This window comes from Lissotriton vulgaris, chromosome 3_1 (genome assembly GCF_964263255.1).
Source record: "Lissotriton vulgaris chromosome 3_1, aLisVul1.2, whole genome shotgun sequence".
Taxonomy (NCBI): Eukaryota; Metazoa; Chordata; class Amphibia; order Caudata; family Salamandridae; genus Lissotriton; species Lissotriton vulgaris.
The window spans coordinates 353,027,840-353,043,924 of record NC_141689.1 but is presented as its reverse complement, the minus strand read 5'-3'; the positions used below and the strand labels follow the sequence as shown (position 1 = coordinate 353,043,924).

The following is a 16,085-nucleotide window of genomic DNA, read 5'->3' as shown; positions in this document are numbered from 1 at the left end:
AGAATGTTCTCCCCAGAGGCTCAGGCTCTCAGATTTTCTACCGCACGTCGTGTGAAGGGAGTCTCCCTGAGCTCTGCTCAGTTTTTCTAACTTCTACTTCATCTGTGTCTTCTCTTCAGGATGTCTTCAAAGAAATCTCTCTTCAGAGCCTGTGACTGCTGTGGTAAGCCTCGGCTTTTTGAGAAGGATCCACACAAAAAGTGTATTTATTGTCTCTACCCAGACCACCAGGCATCTGATTGTAAAATCTGCAGAACCATGCCTCAGAAGACTCTCAGAGATAGAGAGGGTCGTTTACTGCTGTGGTTGAAGAGGCTAAAGGATTCTTCTAATACTGTTTCAGAAGTAGACAGTGTCACATCTGCTTCCACTTCAGCCTCCAGGAAGAGATCTGCGCCTGAGGGAATGTCATCTCCCAAGGCTAAACTGCCTAAAAAACAACCACCTGCTAAAGGTCTGGATCAGCCTTCCACTTCTCAGGCTGTCCCCACCTCCAGGGGCATGGAAGGCGTTTCTGCTTCCTCAAAGGGGAAAAAACTCAAGCTTCCCCTATCTTCTGACAGGATTTTACCACAGAATTCATCTCCGCCTCCTGTGAAGTCTTCTTCAGCTTCCTCGTCGACGAGAACGACGACTTCAGTGACATCTACGGTAACATTTTCTTCTCCTAAACCTAGTATGGTTATGTCCTCGTCTACGGCATCTCCAACGATGGTTTTTGTTTCTGTGAGGCCTATTTCGTCGACGTCCGTCGTCGACGCCTCGTCGTCGACGTCTTTAAAGACTTTACCGCCGACGAAAAAGACTCCGTCGACGAGCTCGTCGTCAAGCTCTACGCCGTCGACGAAAATACCACGTCGACGAGGAGTGACTCGTCCACGAAGACGGTCCCGTCGACGAAGGGTGCCCCGTCGACGAAGAGTGTCCCGTCGACGAAGACTGTCCCGTCGACGAAGAGTGTCCCGTCGACGAAGAGTGTCCCGTCGACGAAGAGTGTCCCGTCGACGAAGAGTGTCCCGTCGACGAAGAGTGTCCCGTCGACGAAGAGTGTCCCGTCGACGAAGAGTGTCCCGTCGACGAAGAGTGTCCCGTCGACGACGAGTGTCCCGTCGACGACAGGTCTTCCGTCGACGACGAATGTCCCGTCGACGACGACTATTTCGTTGCCGAAAAGTGTCCCGTCGACGAGAGGTGATCCGTCGACGACAAATCCATCGGAAGTTATCCCTCCGACGACGCCGCAGTTATCCTCATGCACGGCACTACAGGTGTGGTCTCCGTCGACGGTGTTTTTAACACCACGCCAAGCAGCAGAACAGCTGCGCAACACGGTAATAAGGCTTTCACCCCTGCGTGTTTCACCTCACAAGGTGTCCTCTGAAGTCCCAGACCAACTACTGGATTCTGATAGTGACAATGAGATGGTCAAGAATACTTTTGGACAAGCCACTAGTCCATCGGAGTTACATATTAAACTTCAAGATGATGAATATGAGGATCCTCACGCTCCTGCTGAGGTATCGATGCCTGTCACTACCCCTGTTGGTCAAGTGCCTTTGGATTTAATATCCAACTTACAATTTATGCTGGACGATTACTATCGGAGGTTTCCACCTTCGGAATCGGCAGGTTCTGGACAAGCAACTCCAATTTCGGAAACGCCTCCACCCGTGCTCCCATCGGTGTGCCCACCTTCACACCCACAACCTGCTCACGAAGAGGACCCGCAATCCTCGGAAGATGACGACCAACGGGAGGAAGGAGAAGTGGAGGATTTATCGGAGTGGGAGGACTATCAGGTCCAATCTCCTTCTACATCTCCTCAGACTGCGTCGGCCTCCCCTCCTGTTGATGTAGCAAATTTTCACTTGCTGATGGAGCGTGCAACCGCACGTTTTCATATGAAGATGGAGCATACTCAACAAGAATGTTTCCTTTACGATTTTAAAGATCAGCCCAGACGACAAATTAAGACAATACCCATTGTGGAATTCATCTGGAAGGAAGGCGTTAAGGTGATGTCAACGCCGGCTTCTATTCCTCCAGTCTTGCCAAGAATTGATAAGAAATATAAAGCTCCAGACAAGACGCCTGCCTGTCTCATTGGACAAGCAAAACTTGACTCGGTAATTGTCCAGGCGGCTCAGAAAAGGGCCAGAAATCCGTCCTCTGCAGTTACAGCACCGCCGGATAGAGATGGCAGACGCCTAGACTCAATAGGAAAACGAGTTTCCACCATGGCTGCAACAACTGTCCGTGCTGCCAACGCATTAGCCATCTTAGGTCGTTACGACCGTCAAATGTGGTCTGACATCTCACCATTTATCGATCTACTCCCTGAGCCATCCAAGGCGGAAGCACTCCAGATTCTCCATGAAGGTCAAAGGACCTCTGAAGAGATAATTGATTCAGCTGTTGATGTGGCATCTACAGGTTTTCGCCAATTAGCAGGGGCTGCGGTTCTCCGTAGACAGGGGTGGTTACGTTCCACTGCCTTTAGACAGGAAGTGCAAAACCGAGTTCTAGACATGCCATTTGATGGCGAATATTTATTCGGCCCTGAGGTAGAGGAGGCCTTACAGACTATCAAGAAGGATACCGAAACGGCCAAATCCTTAGGCACTCTGCAATTTCACAAGCCGCCCTTTCGAGGAGCGAGAGGACGAGGAACGTCCTTCAATAGAGGTGGATACCAGCAACAACATCAACAATCCTCATACCGTCAGGGTAATCAGCGCTACCAAAATCAGCGCTACCAGTCTTATGGGCAGAAAAAATCTCAATACACCCCAAACAGGGGTAGAGCTACATACCGCGGCAAGGACAAGCGACAATGATATTTTTCACCTGCCACCACCGTCTTTTCACCCTCTCAAAAGACTTGGCGGAAGAATCTCCAAATTTTACTCCAATTGGCAGTCGATAACAACGGACAAATGGGTCCTGGATATTGTCGCCAGGGGCCATGCCCTAGAATTCGAAAAATTTCCCCCAAATGTACCACCAAAGGGCCCGCCTCCAGCTCACCTGAAGGAGCTGCTTACCCAAATCAAAATGATGATACAAAAAGGAGCTATCGAGAGCGTTCCTCAGAGGATGAGAGGACTAGGATTTTACTCCAGGTTCTTCCTGATCAGAAAGAAGAACGGGGAGTGGCGCCCGATCCTCGATCTTCGTGCATTAAACAAATACCTAAGGAAATTAACATTCCGGATGCTCTCCCTTCAAGAAATTTTGCATCTTTTATCACCGGGAGATTGCATGGTCACCCTAGACCTCCAGGATGCATATTTCCACATCCCCATCCTACCTCGCCACAGGAAATTCCTTCGCTTCAGGGTGGCTGGCAGGGACTACCAATTCAAAGTCCTTCCTTTTGGACTACGGTCAGCTCCAAGAGTTTTTACGAAGGTTTTAGCTCCAGTAGCTGCGCACCTCCGGCTGGAGGGAATACAAATTTTCCCATATCTGGACGATTGCCTTATAAAGGCCAATTCTCATGGCACCGTTCAACGTCACCTTCACCAGTGTCTCCACCTGTTTCAGTCTCTAGGCCTGACAATAAATTTCTCCAAATCCCAAATGCAATCGTCTCAAAGAATAGCATTCTTAGGAGCAATGTTGGACACTCACAAATGCAAAGCTTTCGTCTCCAAGGAGAGACAAATGAAAATAAGTCGGCTAGCACAAGATCTCATGCAAAGAAAGTCAGTTTCTGTCCGACTATACAAATCCTTTCTGGGGATGGCATCGGCTTGTATTCCATTACTTCCAAATTGCAGGCTTCAAATGAGGCCGCTCCAGGAGGAACTAGTCCTACAGTGGCAACAGGTGTCAGGCACTTTCGAGGACCTCATTCAAATCACACCACTCATGAAAGAGTCTCTTCTGTGGTGGACACAGAGGTGTCATCTCAGTCAGGGTCATGCGTTCCTTCAAGAACCACCAAGTCTCACCATCACTACAGATGCATCCCTCGAGGGCTGGGGGGCTCATCTGCAAGGCCTCACGATCAGTGGCAAATGGACTGTACAACAGAAACGGTGGCACATCAATCGTTTGGAACTGAGAGCCATTTTTCTTGCCCTCAAGGCGTTTTGTGCCATTATTCAGAACACCAATGTGTTGATAAGAACAGACAACACAACAAGTATGCACTACGTCAACAAACAGGGAGGAACTCGATCTCTTCTCCTGTCTCAAGAGGCGCAGGAATTATGGACATGGGCTCTTCACCACAATGTACAGTTGCATGCGGTGCATGTTCCGGGAACGGAAAACGTCCTTGCGGATGCACTCAGCAGGACCACAGTCACCAACCACGAATGGGAGCTTCACCAGAACACAGTGGACCACATCTTTCATCAGTGGGGTTGGCCAGACCTAGACCTATTTGCGACAAGTACCAACAGCAAATGCCTGAGCTTCGCCAGCTGGCACCCCCACAAGAATTCTCTGGGGAATGCATTCTCCCTCGATTGGTCCCTGAGGTTTGCGTACGCTTTCCCACCGATTCCGTTAGTCCCCAGGGTTCTGCGGAAGATGAGGAAGGAACCTTGCTGACTGATCCTGATCGCGCCCAGATGGCCGCGCCAGTATTGGTTTACGGAGCTCCTCCTACTATCAGAGAGCAAACCAATTCAGTTACATCCTATCCCGAACTTGCTCAGTGTTCAGGAAGGTCAAGTCTTCCATCCGGACCCAGCATCGCTGAGATTAGCGGCTTGGCTCCTGAACACCATGAGTTTGCACACTTGAACATCCCAGCAGACTGTAAAGAGGTGTTGGCCAAAGCTAGAGCACCCGCAACCATCAAGACTTACAGTCTCAAATGGAGACGCTTCTGTATCTGGTGCCGTTCAGCAGGTGTTCACCCCTTCTTGGCAAAGCCTGAGGAAATTCTTCCTTTTTTCTTGCAGTTGGCACGAACAGGTCTGTCCCATGCTACTTTGAAAGTATTTCTGGCTGCAATATCCAGATATCGACAGGATGGGTCCAATTCTCTGTATTCATCAAGAATTATCCAACAGTTCATTAAGGGTCTCTTTAGAATGTTCCCTCCTGTACGTCGTCCGCCTCCTTTGTGGCATCTGAATGTGGTCCTGGGTCAACTCATGCGTCACCCATTTGAGCCCATCCATCGAGCTGACTTGAAGTATCTTTCATGGAAGGTATCACTGCTTTTAGCCTTAACATCCGCCAAGAGAGTTAGTGATATCCAAGCTTTCACTGTTCATCATCCTTTCCTCCAATTCACTAGCGATTCTGTCATACTTCGCACAAATCCCAAATACATTCCGAAAGTGCCTTCGGATTTTCACCTGAACGAACCTGTTGTTCTTAAATCATTTTTTCCAGACCCGCAAACTCCTGCGGAAAGAGCTTTACACTCGCTTGACATTAGAAGATGTCTCAAATTCTACCTACAAAGAACTTCTCCTGTACGCACCTCTGACCAGTTGTTCATTACCTACGGTGCGATTCGTAAAGGGCAGGCAGTATCAAAACAGACTATTGCAAGATGGATATCTGCTGCCATTGCCTTTTGCCATGCACAGGCTGGGAGACCTTTACCATCTGCGCCCAGAGCGCACTCTACAAGAGCAGTCTCCTCATCTACGGCCTTATTCGCTGGAGTCCCACTTCAGCAGATCTGCAAGGCGGCGACTTGGGCAAGTCGCCATACCTTTACCAGACATTACTGTCTAGAGTCCATCAGCGAGGCTGATACTTCTGTGGGTCGAGCTGTTCTACGGAACCTGTTTCATTAAGGTGAGCCTCTGTTTCCCACCTCCTTGTTTCTGCTGTCAGACGCTTCTTATGTTATGTTTTCACATATTTTCTTCATTGCATTATGTTATGCATTATATGATATGTGTTTATTCACTTCGCATTGTTATTTACATTACTAGCTGATAAGCTGGGTGTTATGAGCGTCTGTGCAGCAAAGATATGTACTGCTAGCTACTCTGATTCAGGCATGTGAATCTATGAAAGACACCCCTAATACTGGAGAAGAACAATAGTTACTTACCTGTAATCTGTGGTTCTCCAGTATTGGTGTCTTTCATAGATTCACATGCAACCCGCCCACCTCCCCTCAGAGGCTTTCTAGGCTATTATGGTTTACCTTCACTCCTTGCGAGAAAATCTGAGAGCCTGAGCCTCTGGGGAGAACATTCTGGTGGGTGCTGGCGCCTGATTGGCTGTAGTTTGGACTATACAAAATGACTATGATAGTCATAGATGGGAAGTTTTTGCCTACTGTACCATTGGCTGTTTTACTTCCTGGTTCATTTCTATTGGTATTACTATATATTTATAGCATTTTATTGCTTTTTTATGTACCGTGGGACTCCCACTCCGACGACGGGGAATGATTCAGGCATGTGAATCTATGAAAGACACCAATACTGGAGAACCACAGATTACAGGTAAGTAACTATTGTTCTTTTTTTATTATGATTATCAAGAGAATTTCCACATGCAATGCTTTATATAACAAGAATATGGGGCATAAGTCATGGCAGCCCTCTGGATCGAGTACAAGAGGTCCTATGGACCCTGAAGACATCCTCGTGCTGGCAGGTGCAGTCACTCACTGCACCCACCTGCAAGGAAATCTTTATTCCCCCTTAAAAGTGCAGGCTGGTTGCCGTCTGCACAGTAAAACATGGAGCGGCTGCTTCATAGTTTCTCAGTTTTTGTACTGGAATGCACTGCCCCAGGGCAGAGCTGGCCTGGGGGCAGCTCATTCAATGTCATAGGGTGCACTTTCCCTGTTTGCGCATGGCGCACCTGTATTTAAGGTGCACTGTGGCGCATACAGGGAAAGTGCACCCTGTGTGCAAAGGGGCCCTTGGTTTCTTAAAACTGGGACAGCTGTAGTTAAAAAAGGGTCTGTGCACACAGGAGCGTTGATGTGAATGGCAAGGGTTCTGATGATGTTGGGATCAGAATGTCAGGAGGAAAAAAATGAGAAGATGCAGCAACAAAATTAATCAATTTGGTCGTAGATGAGTTGAGTATTGTATTGTAGTTGCATTTATACAGCGCTTACTACCCCTGACGAGGCATCGAAGCGTTTTTTTGCAAGTGGCACGTCACTCCAGAACCCATAAAGGATTAGTGTTGAGTTAGTGTAGTGAAATATGAAAGTAATTTGAGGTTAGTCAGTTATTTGGATTCAGAAGGATGGAGGAGGGATAGAAGAGGGAAAAAGGTTTGCATTTATATAGCACTTGTTACCCTTGATGGGGTGTTAAAGCACTTTTTTCGTAGATTAATTGCCCTCTAGTGGTGAATTGCTGTATGGTAGTCAGAAGGCCTTAGATTGGAGACAAGGGATGAATCATAAAAACTGAAGAAAATGTGTTTATCTTCAGCATAGAGGCCATAAGAAAACAAAGAGACTGAATTATTCTACCCTGTAACATGGTGGGAAGGGAGAAAAGGGTCGAAGCCACAGAAGTAACTCCAACCAGAAAAGTGATAAATATGTGAATGATGAGTTCATAGATATCAGTATGCTGATTAGCTCAGTGGGGAATGTCAGTGCCAAGGATAATAGCTCAATGGCATTTATTGTTCGCATTCAAAATGTATGTGCATTTTATCTTCTTGCAGGTCTGATTATGCCGGTTTGTTGAGGAACATCGTTTGGAAAGATCTTGGAGATCATTGCAAGAGTTTTGAATGTTTCTGGAGTTGTGAGGCTGGCCTCCCATCATGTCCACAGAAGTAGAGACTAACATCAACACTCAACCTGATGTAGCAGCGACTCCGACAACAGCTGCCAAGTCAACGCTCAAGAGGGAGAAGAAGAAAGGTATGTTAAACAATTTGGTGTAGCTTAAGAAAGTTACTTGGAAACGCCTTTTATTGTTTCATTGCCAATTTCTAATGCACATTTACATGTAAGACATTCACAGGACCCAGATAACTTGCTAGCTGTGTTGGCAAATAAGATTGTATAAGGTACCACAAAGTCAAAATTACAAAATGTTTTATAACATTGCATTTTGGGAGGTTATATTACTTTCATGAAAAAAGAGTCCTAGCCTCTAAGGGTGAACAATACTCAATCAATATAATGACATATAAGTGATGAGCACTGATGTTGTCATATACTTATGATGTGTATTTAAAATTCCAGAAAGAGTTTTTCAAGAAAACTCAACTACTGTATCATCACTGGGCATTTGAGTAAAACCGTTTGTATCTCTTTGGATAGATTTTGAATTGACTTTGGATAGTTAGATGGATGAGGAATGCATACCTTGCAAAAAAGTGGTCCAGTGCTGCTGGAGTGAAAACAATTCTTTTAGCTAGGTATTCTTTTAGCTGGCCCTTGTCTCAGCTGAAAAAAAGATTTTGCTAAAAGAGCATCCTTGATGCAAGCTGTCTTGCTTCATCTCTAACGCGTATAGTGATCTGGCATAAATTGGTGCCTTAATTCATGCTGGTAATTGAAGCTTTTAATATTACTGTACTTCATTCTTTTTTGGGCCCCAATTAAGTCTGGGTTTTGTGGATGTTTGGGTGTAAGATATGTGTAACTAAAGTACCATAAGTCAAGTCATGAGTGAGCGATGTTGAATGAAAAGTCAGGCAGAGTGAATTTGATGTATTTGCAACAATATGGATATCTGAAAAGTATAATACTATTTACGAGTTTCCCAGTCCCTCTGTATGGAATGTTGTGGCTTTCTATTCACGAATCTCCACTATATCCTCTCCAACTGTCCATCGACTAAAATCTAATTTGACAACTTCAGGCACTGCACAGATACCTATTACAGCAGTGCAGATATTTCCATGGTCCAATCTTTTGAATGAACACGTATGTAACTAACTAAATAAATCTTTCTATGGCTCTTTAAATCATTAATTGGTTTGGCCACTTTTCTACCACGGATTAAGGTTGTGTACTCAGCACGATGCCGCATCGAAAAAGCATTTCATTATGTACAGCTACCCATGTGTCAGACCTGGCCCTCTCTTCATGTCTGTAATTTGTTTGCAAAGTGACTAAATGCTGTTCCAACCATCACGGAGAAATTACATCATTTGCTTAGAGAGTCCCCTTCAGGCTGGACTCAGACCTGCTCACACTCGGCGCTGCTACATCAATAAAATCTACAAATTGGCTCAATTTACAAGCAGATAAACTGGCAGCTATGGATTATCTGCGAAACTGATGTAATTTGAAGCAAATGAAAAACATCAAAAATCGATGCAAGAAAGAGAACACTCTCTATTGAGGAATTCAAAATGCTTCCATTAAAGATACTTCTTGTATTAAAGGAATCTGTCTTCAGATTGTTTATTATGTTCAGTAGATAGAGATTTTAAGAATACTAAATACAAACCTGAGCAAGTATTAAAAATAATCAAAACTCAACCTGAAGTTCTATAAATATACTGTTATGTATATATGAGACAGTATATGTTGATAACATTTCAGGTTGAGTTTTGATACATTTTATATATATATATTCACAGAAAAAATCAAAGGTTACAGGGACATTCTAGTTAGGCGCAGATTTCACTCGTACAAAACAAGTGAGATTCGCCAGTTACCTGAGCGAACTATAACTTACGTCCCTGAAATGCACTGCTTATGACCTCACATATTACATCACTCATGATGTAGTTCATGGACTAGTCCCAGGGAGGTCCTTGGTGCTGTGTATGGCCTGAAAGGGGGGCCACACGGCCCCCTCTCAGTTTAAAAGTTATTTTGGCCCCAGGGAGGTGGTGTCCCCAGGGTCCATGTGTGTCTGCGAGGACCCCCCATTACTAATAATTTAGCCTCTGGAGGTGGTGGTCTCTGGGGCACCGGGGAATCTGTGAGGCTGCCCTAATTTCTTTCTGTTTAGCCCCGGGGAGGTGTTGGTCCTTGGGGCATAGAAAAGCCCATGGAGTGGGGCCCCCCTTCTTTAATTTCAAAATATTTGGCCATGCCCCTCTGACCTGGGCCACCTGGGAGCTTTTTTTCTAAACAAGTGCAGGATTCCGCACTTGTTTTTAAAACCTTTTTTGCCAGAGTTGTGGATCCAATAGCAATTTTCAGCAAACCTTTTTTTTAAATGCTTTTTTGGCCAGGCAGGGTCACTCTGGGACCCCACAAAAAGAGCTAATGGGTCAGGGTATTCCTACCCTGCCCCCTTTCCTTTTTTTAACGTTTTTTCTGGGACTCTGCTGAAGCCGAGTCCCAAGATGGCGGCCAACGCTTCTTTGTTGAGATCTCAGCACAAGACTGGAAAGGTTTGCAGAGCCTTCACGTCCCTATTTATGCAAATTTCGTTTTCCTTTACTATCTCAAACTACTAGACAGATTTACACCGCATAACAAAAAGGGTTCTTTCTGGACCAAGAACTACTTTTCTGCAAAAGTGTAGGAGAGTGCTGCCATGTTGTGTGGTGCTGTGAGTCAGCAGCATGGGGTGCGACAGCTGGGGCGAGGTCAATGAAGGTCTCTGTGGGGTATGGGTAGAAGGGGTGAGGACTATGCTCGTGCAGTCCAGGCACAGGTGTGCACAAAAGGGCTTACCTTTGGTGCACCCACTACATGTTCCTACTGCAAGCGTCCCTGCTGCAGCCACCAGGAAACTCCTGTGATATCTCTTTCTGTGCCGATGTATAGTGGGACATCCAGTGATGTCGCTCCCTGTGAAGATGGATGATTGGAAATCCAATGATGTTACTTCATGTACAGATAGATGGAAAATCCAGGAGAGGTACAGATTCTGGGCCAACTGGCTAAAAAAATCTGCATTTAGAATGTTTGCTTTCTTGCAGACTGTTTCAAGACAGAGAGGGTCTGCACTTCTTAGGACTCATGCACCACCTAAAATGGTCAGTTTCTCAGCTAGATAGTTGGTAGTTCCCTCATTTAGAGACGTATACAATTCAAATCAATTTGAACATGTATCACATCTCAATGGTTAGCTAGTTGAGCTGTAACAATATTGGAGTGATATGATTGGATATTCTAGTGCCTGTTAGCAGACAAGCAGCAGTGTTGAGGCCTGTTTTTATGGAAGTGTTTTTGGGATGTCCTCCAGAATGTAAAGGCTGTAGTCTTGTATAGAGAGAACTAGCATGTGCTCCACGGTTTTGAAGTCTTATATGAGGAATGAGGTCATCTATGCGGATGAGATACTTCATTCCTCATAACACCTTGATTAGATGGTGTTCTTTGTTAGATAGTGTGTTGATGTTGGCATGCATATTAAGGGTTTTATCAAGGTTGAAACCCTCAGTAAAAACCTCAATATATATAAGCAATTTGTCCACGAAGGAAGGTTTGCAATCCAACAGATTCGTAACATCCAGCTAAGTCTGAACTATAGTGGAGACATTTGAGGGAAAGATAAGGAGGAAATCCATCTTCAGAGGGTTCTTGAGATAATAATTTAAAATCAATAATGAAAGGAATGTTATGGCATTTGCCAGGTCAACAATGTCAGCTAGCAAAGTGACCATCAGGTCAACTGAGTGTCATAATCATAAAGGTGGAAACAAATGTTAGAGTGTCTCCTAGGGGAGCAGGGGGGCTCCCTGTACAGACAAAAGAGTGTGTGGGTCCTTAGGAACTCCTTAGAGGTGGGATAGACTTGTGAATTTGACAGTTTACATGCTGAGAGTGATTGCTGAGAAAAGATCACACCACTTGAGGACTATGTCATTGATTCCCATTTGATATTCTAAGGTTTTAGGATGCGGCATAGTTAACCCTGTCAAATGTCAGTGACAGTTTAAAAAAGATAAATAGCTATATTTCGCCTTTGTCTAGAATGCAGAGCATATCCATATTTTAAAGTATTGCAGTCTCTGTGTTGAGAATGGATCAGAAACCTGGTTGAAGAGGTTGTTTCAATTGATAGAAAATTATTTTTTTGCTTCAAGGCACTGATCTCTAGGATTTTGGCTAGGTAAGAGAAGGTGGATAATGGTCATAAGTTGTTCAGATCCTTTGGGTCTTGGCCTGTTTATCTGAGTAGTGGACTGACTTGGTAAGTTTTTATTTGGTTGGGGATGACAACTTGGCTAAGGGAGGCTTTGATCACATTCTTTAAACATGGAATGAAGAGCTATATTTTACTCTATTGGATGGATACCATCCAAGAAACCGGAAGGGGGTCCTAGGTCAGCACTAATGTAGATCAATTAAAACTGTATTACTTCCAGGAAAGATGATCAAGTCACTGTTGGTGTGCAGGTTAAAGAATCACAGAGTCCTTTAAGGATCTCAGTGGAGAAATATAGTTTGATTTTTCCTATTTTACCTTGGAAGAAGTTTGAGAATCTCTCAGTTTTTGTTCGAATCAATGATTTGTTGAGTCTTGGAGATTTAAATATTTTTTGTCAGTTTAAAAAAAAAAGTTTCTTTAGGTGTTTTTTTGCCAAATTTATCTCAGATTTGAAGAAAAATGGTTTAGCTATAAGTATGTGTTTGTTTTGTAAATGTTTATGTTGTATTGTCGATTTCTCTGATTTGAAAAAGATGGGTGTGCTGCCTTAATCTCTTAGTTGCTCTCATAAGTCTCCTCTTTTCATGCAGCTCTTTTGAAACCCAATTTGAAGTTTTTTTTGGAGTACTGTCTTTTTAGCATAAGCAATTCAAATTCATCCATCAATTTAGTTATGACTGAGTTATAGTTCTGTATCATATTTTGGTGTTTTCTTCGTTCATTAACATAGGAGATATTTTATATTCGAAAACAGATAACTTAACTTAGGTTTCTTTGTTTTATAAGTAATGCAGATTATTGCACAGCGCAGCGTGAAAGGAAATAGGAAACTGTTGGAAAAGTCAACTGGAATTCTAGCTTCTATTTTGATGAAACCTTTATTAGAGATTACGAAGTCTAGCATTGAGCCATTCATGTAGGTGGACAATGAGCATAGTTTTTTGGGACTGCTGCTGTCCAGAAAGAGGGATAGTTGCAAGAACTCCGTCATTCGAGATGATGTTCACAGTAAAATGTGTTTATCTCTATAAAGTTATTCAGTTATTTAACAAATAGTGAGTTATAACTGATGGGTTGGAGATAATGGGGAAAGTATTGTGTTCTTTTCGAGGTTTTTATCTAAACAGACTGGCGTTGATGGGATGGAAATGTGTTAGTATTTAGAGTTTTTGATTGAATGGATTTTCTATGGGTCATCATCACACCAGCCCCCAGTTCCCTTTGTGATCTAGGTGTCTTATAACATAGCTTTAGAGTTAGGACATGGTGTACTACTTGTTGTGATGTTTCTGTGAGCAGTGTTCATCTACGGAGTCCAAGATAATAAGGGTTGCAATTTCTATCCAATATTTGAATACTGTGCTTCAGTTGTGCAGGACACATTTTCGAGAGGAGAGCTCAAATAACCCTGTTCGTAAGGGCTTCACTCCTATAATAATACTAGCGGTGAGTACTTTAGGTGTTCCTGATTTTACCACTTTGGGTACCAAAACTGTAGGAGAGAGAATTATTGTGATAATTGACACATACTGTGGCATAGAGTGAGCTCTACAGACCAAGAATCTCATGCTTTTTAAATAATTGGTTTATCTTGTAGTTCAGCATGTCTTGCCAACTTAATATGACACACTCTTGCGATATTCGATAGATGGTGATCCATGCCTTTATACATCTTTGCATTTTCTTTTACTTTACTTTGCGGTAGCAGTCCAAGGTGTTCTTCTGCATGCTCTGAGGATGCTCATTTCTAGTTACGGATTGTTTTGGATATGGGCTCACAAATTGCCCTAGTTTATGTTGGTTTGTTTATGATGTGGAAATGAACCCTGGTGCTCATATAGACCATAATTTTCCATAAGTTCTTGATCTTGTCACAAGTTACAGAAGAGTTGAATGATAGAATGAGAAAATGTAGGTCTTCTGGGTACACATTGTTTTGCTCTATTTGGGTGAGGATCTCTGTTATTTTGAGGGACGGTTTTGACAGGTGTCTGTGTGGTAGAGGAAGTGATAGGAGATTGGGAGGTTGAAACTTATAGTGTTTTTTCAGACACCAACAGGTCATTGGTGTCCTTAAGGAGTGTTATCATAGGGAGTGAAGTTTTGCAACACCAGATTTGCTGTGTGATTTGAGGTGTAGAATGATTTATGGTTCTGTATATGGAATCGTAATGTACCGGTTCATTATAAATGGTTCATTCTGATTGCAATGGAGTTTGGTTTGCCAATGTATTTTGTGTATTTTGTGATGGGTGTGCAGAATCTACAAAGAGAGGGCTTTCCAATGTGATTGGTAAGAGGTATTTAGCCGGACCCAAGTTATTTGGTGCAGTTAATTTCCTTTTCTTTATATAGCAAAGTTGAATCCTGATGAACACTCATGATGGTTCCCTTTTGGAAAAGGGCAGAGTATTGGAAAATGAGGGAAGATTTTTCTGGTCTGTGGGAGAGGGACAGGATAATGAGGTGATTCAGATATTTGGTTATTGATCACGGTAGACCCTCTGAGTCAGGAAAAAAGACTTTCTCTAGTGAGAAGCAAGGGAAATCTAGCAGGTAACACCATAATATTAATGTCAGTGCTTGTTCAACACTTACTAATAAATCAAGTATTAAAAGAATCTTAAATTACATAGGTAAATTCCTTGCTATAGTCTTTTCCTTTACTTATTTTTTTATGCTTGCAATCCTCGGGTATAGACTTACGATAAGGAATATAGCTAGACCAATTAGCTGGATATCTGTCACATGTGTGGTGTTTTCACCAGGGTGCATCTCACCCCCATATATCATCTCACTTATTAACGATAAGTTAATACAAAATCATCAATAGTTATTATTAATTTCTTACGTTTTCAGCATTGATAAAGCCCCAGCCTTGTGAGTCAAATAGTAGGTAAAACACTTTTTGGCTTCATTAATATTCAGGAATATCCCGTGATTAAAAACTCTAACATTACTAAGATTTTTCCAAAGGATGTATTTGGAAATGTTTTGTACATATCAAGAAAATAAATGTTGTAGTGGATTTCTACGTGAAGCACCGATGAAAGATTGAAAAAATGAAAATAAATTCAATCTTTCTAACTTTACCTTTTTGACAATTTTTTTTGGCTTTGCCAGTACTGGTAAGAAGTAGCAAAGAAGCCAATAAGTCTCGTCTTTGGGACCTTATAAGTGTTTAGCCATGCAACAGTAGGTGTTGTTGCACCAAGGATATTGTGCTGCATAACTAAAAACTTATAAGGTCCCAAAAGCTAGACCTGTTGGCTATGCCAATGCTGTTTGTTTTGTTGCAGTTTTAGCAAACTCGACCCGAGCATACCACTGAGTATTTATGGCTAACAACTAACAAGTCACTGCTCTCCTCCTCCCCTGCCAGCGAGGGTTTAGTAAACCAAAACACTGCAGGGGGCTGGGTTGCAGGCAGGAAAGGAACAGGTGGCCGGGAGCCCAAACAACAGTTCAAATGCATACGTGTACCAATTTGCCAGTATTTGTAAACTTGAGAGTTCCTTTTCCTGCGGTATCTTGGACAATTGTAAAAAAATGACTTTTTTAATGTCATTATTTGTTCTTTAGGTTACAGCTTTCACTTTGCCGGGATCCGTAGAACTGCGATATTCCCCGGTGTCCTTTCAATTGGGGAGGGGGGAGCATGTTTGTGAGTGTGGGGTGTTTTAACATTGCAGCCCCTGCCAGGCTGATGGGCAGGGGCTGCTCTCTATCATGCTAAGTATGCAGGGCTGGGGGGTTGCCGTCCTCGGCCTACATTCACAGCCTTTCAGAGCAATTTGCAAACCGCATCCCTGCCTGACAGATATTAACGGGACAGGGATTCTGCTTTTTTTCCCAATTGCGATTTGTTTGCACTGACGTATCCCACAAGGGAAAGCACAGAGTAATCTTGCACAGTAAATGCATCAGCATTGTAACCCGATATGGGTGCCTGGGGCTGTAAGTTACTGCTGGCTCGGACTTCCTGTTGACATTTAATAGTAATAGTAAGGATTGGGTTGTTTTAAGCTGTAGTCCTGTACAGCTAACGAACACACTTTGATCTAAAGTTAATACCCCTCCCTTATTATACTGATTCTTCAAATCTCG

General features: G+C 43.4%; 1 protein-coding gene across 6 annotated transcripts in view; it reads left to right on the top strand.

The window, feature by feature from the left end:
- DAB2 (DAB adaptor protein 2) overlaps positions 1-16,085 on the top strand; it is a 293,826-nt gene that overhangs the window by 114,201 nt on the left and 163,540 nt on the right. For all 6 annotated transcript variants that reach the window (XM_086960573.1, XM_086960570.1, XM_086960569.1 and 3 more), the window contains exon 2: positions 7,627-7,828. In XM_086960573.1, the coding sequence (XP_086816699.1) occupies positions 7,729-7,828 (100 nt within the window). In that variant the 5' untranslated portion in view covers positions 7,627-7,728. The remainder of the gene's footprint in view (positions 1-7,626; positions 7,829-16,085) is intronic.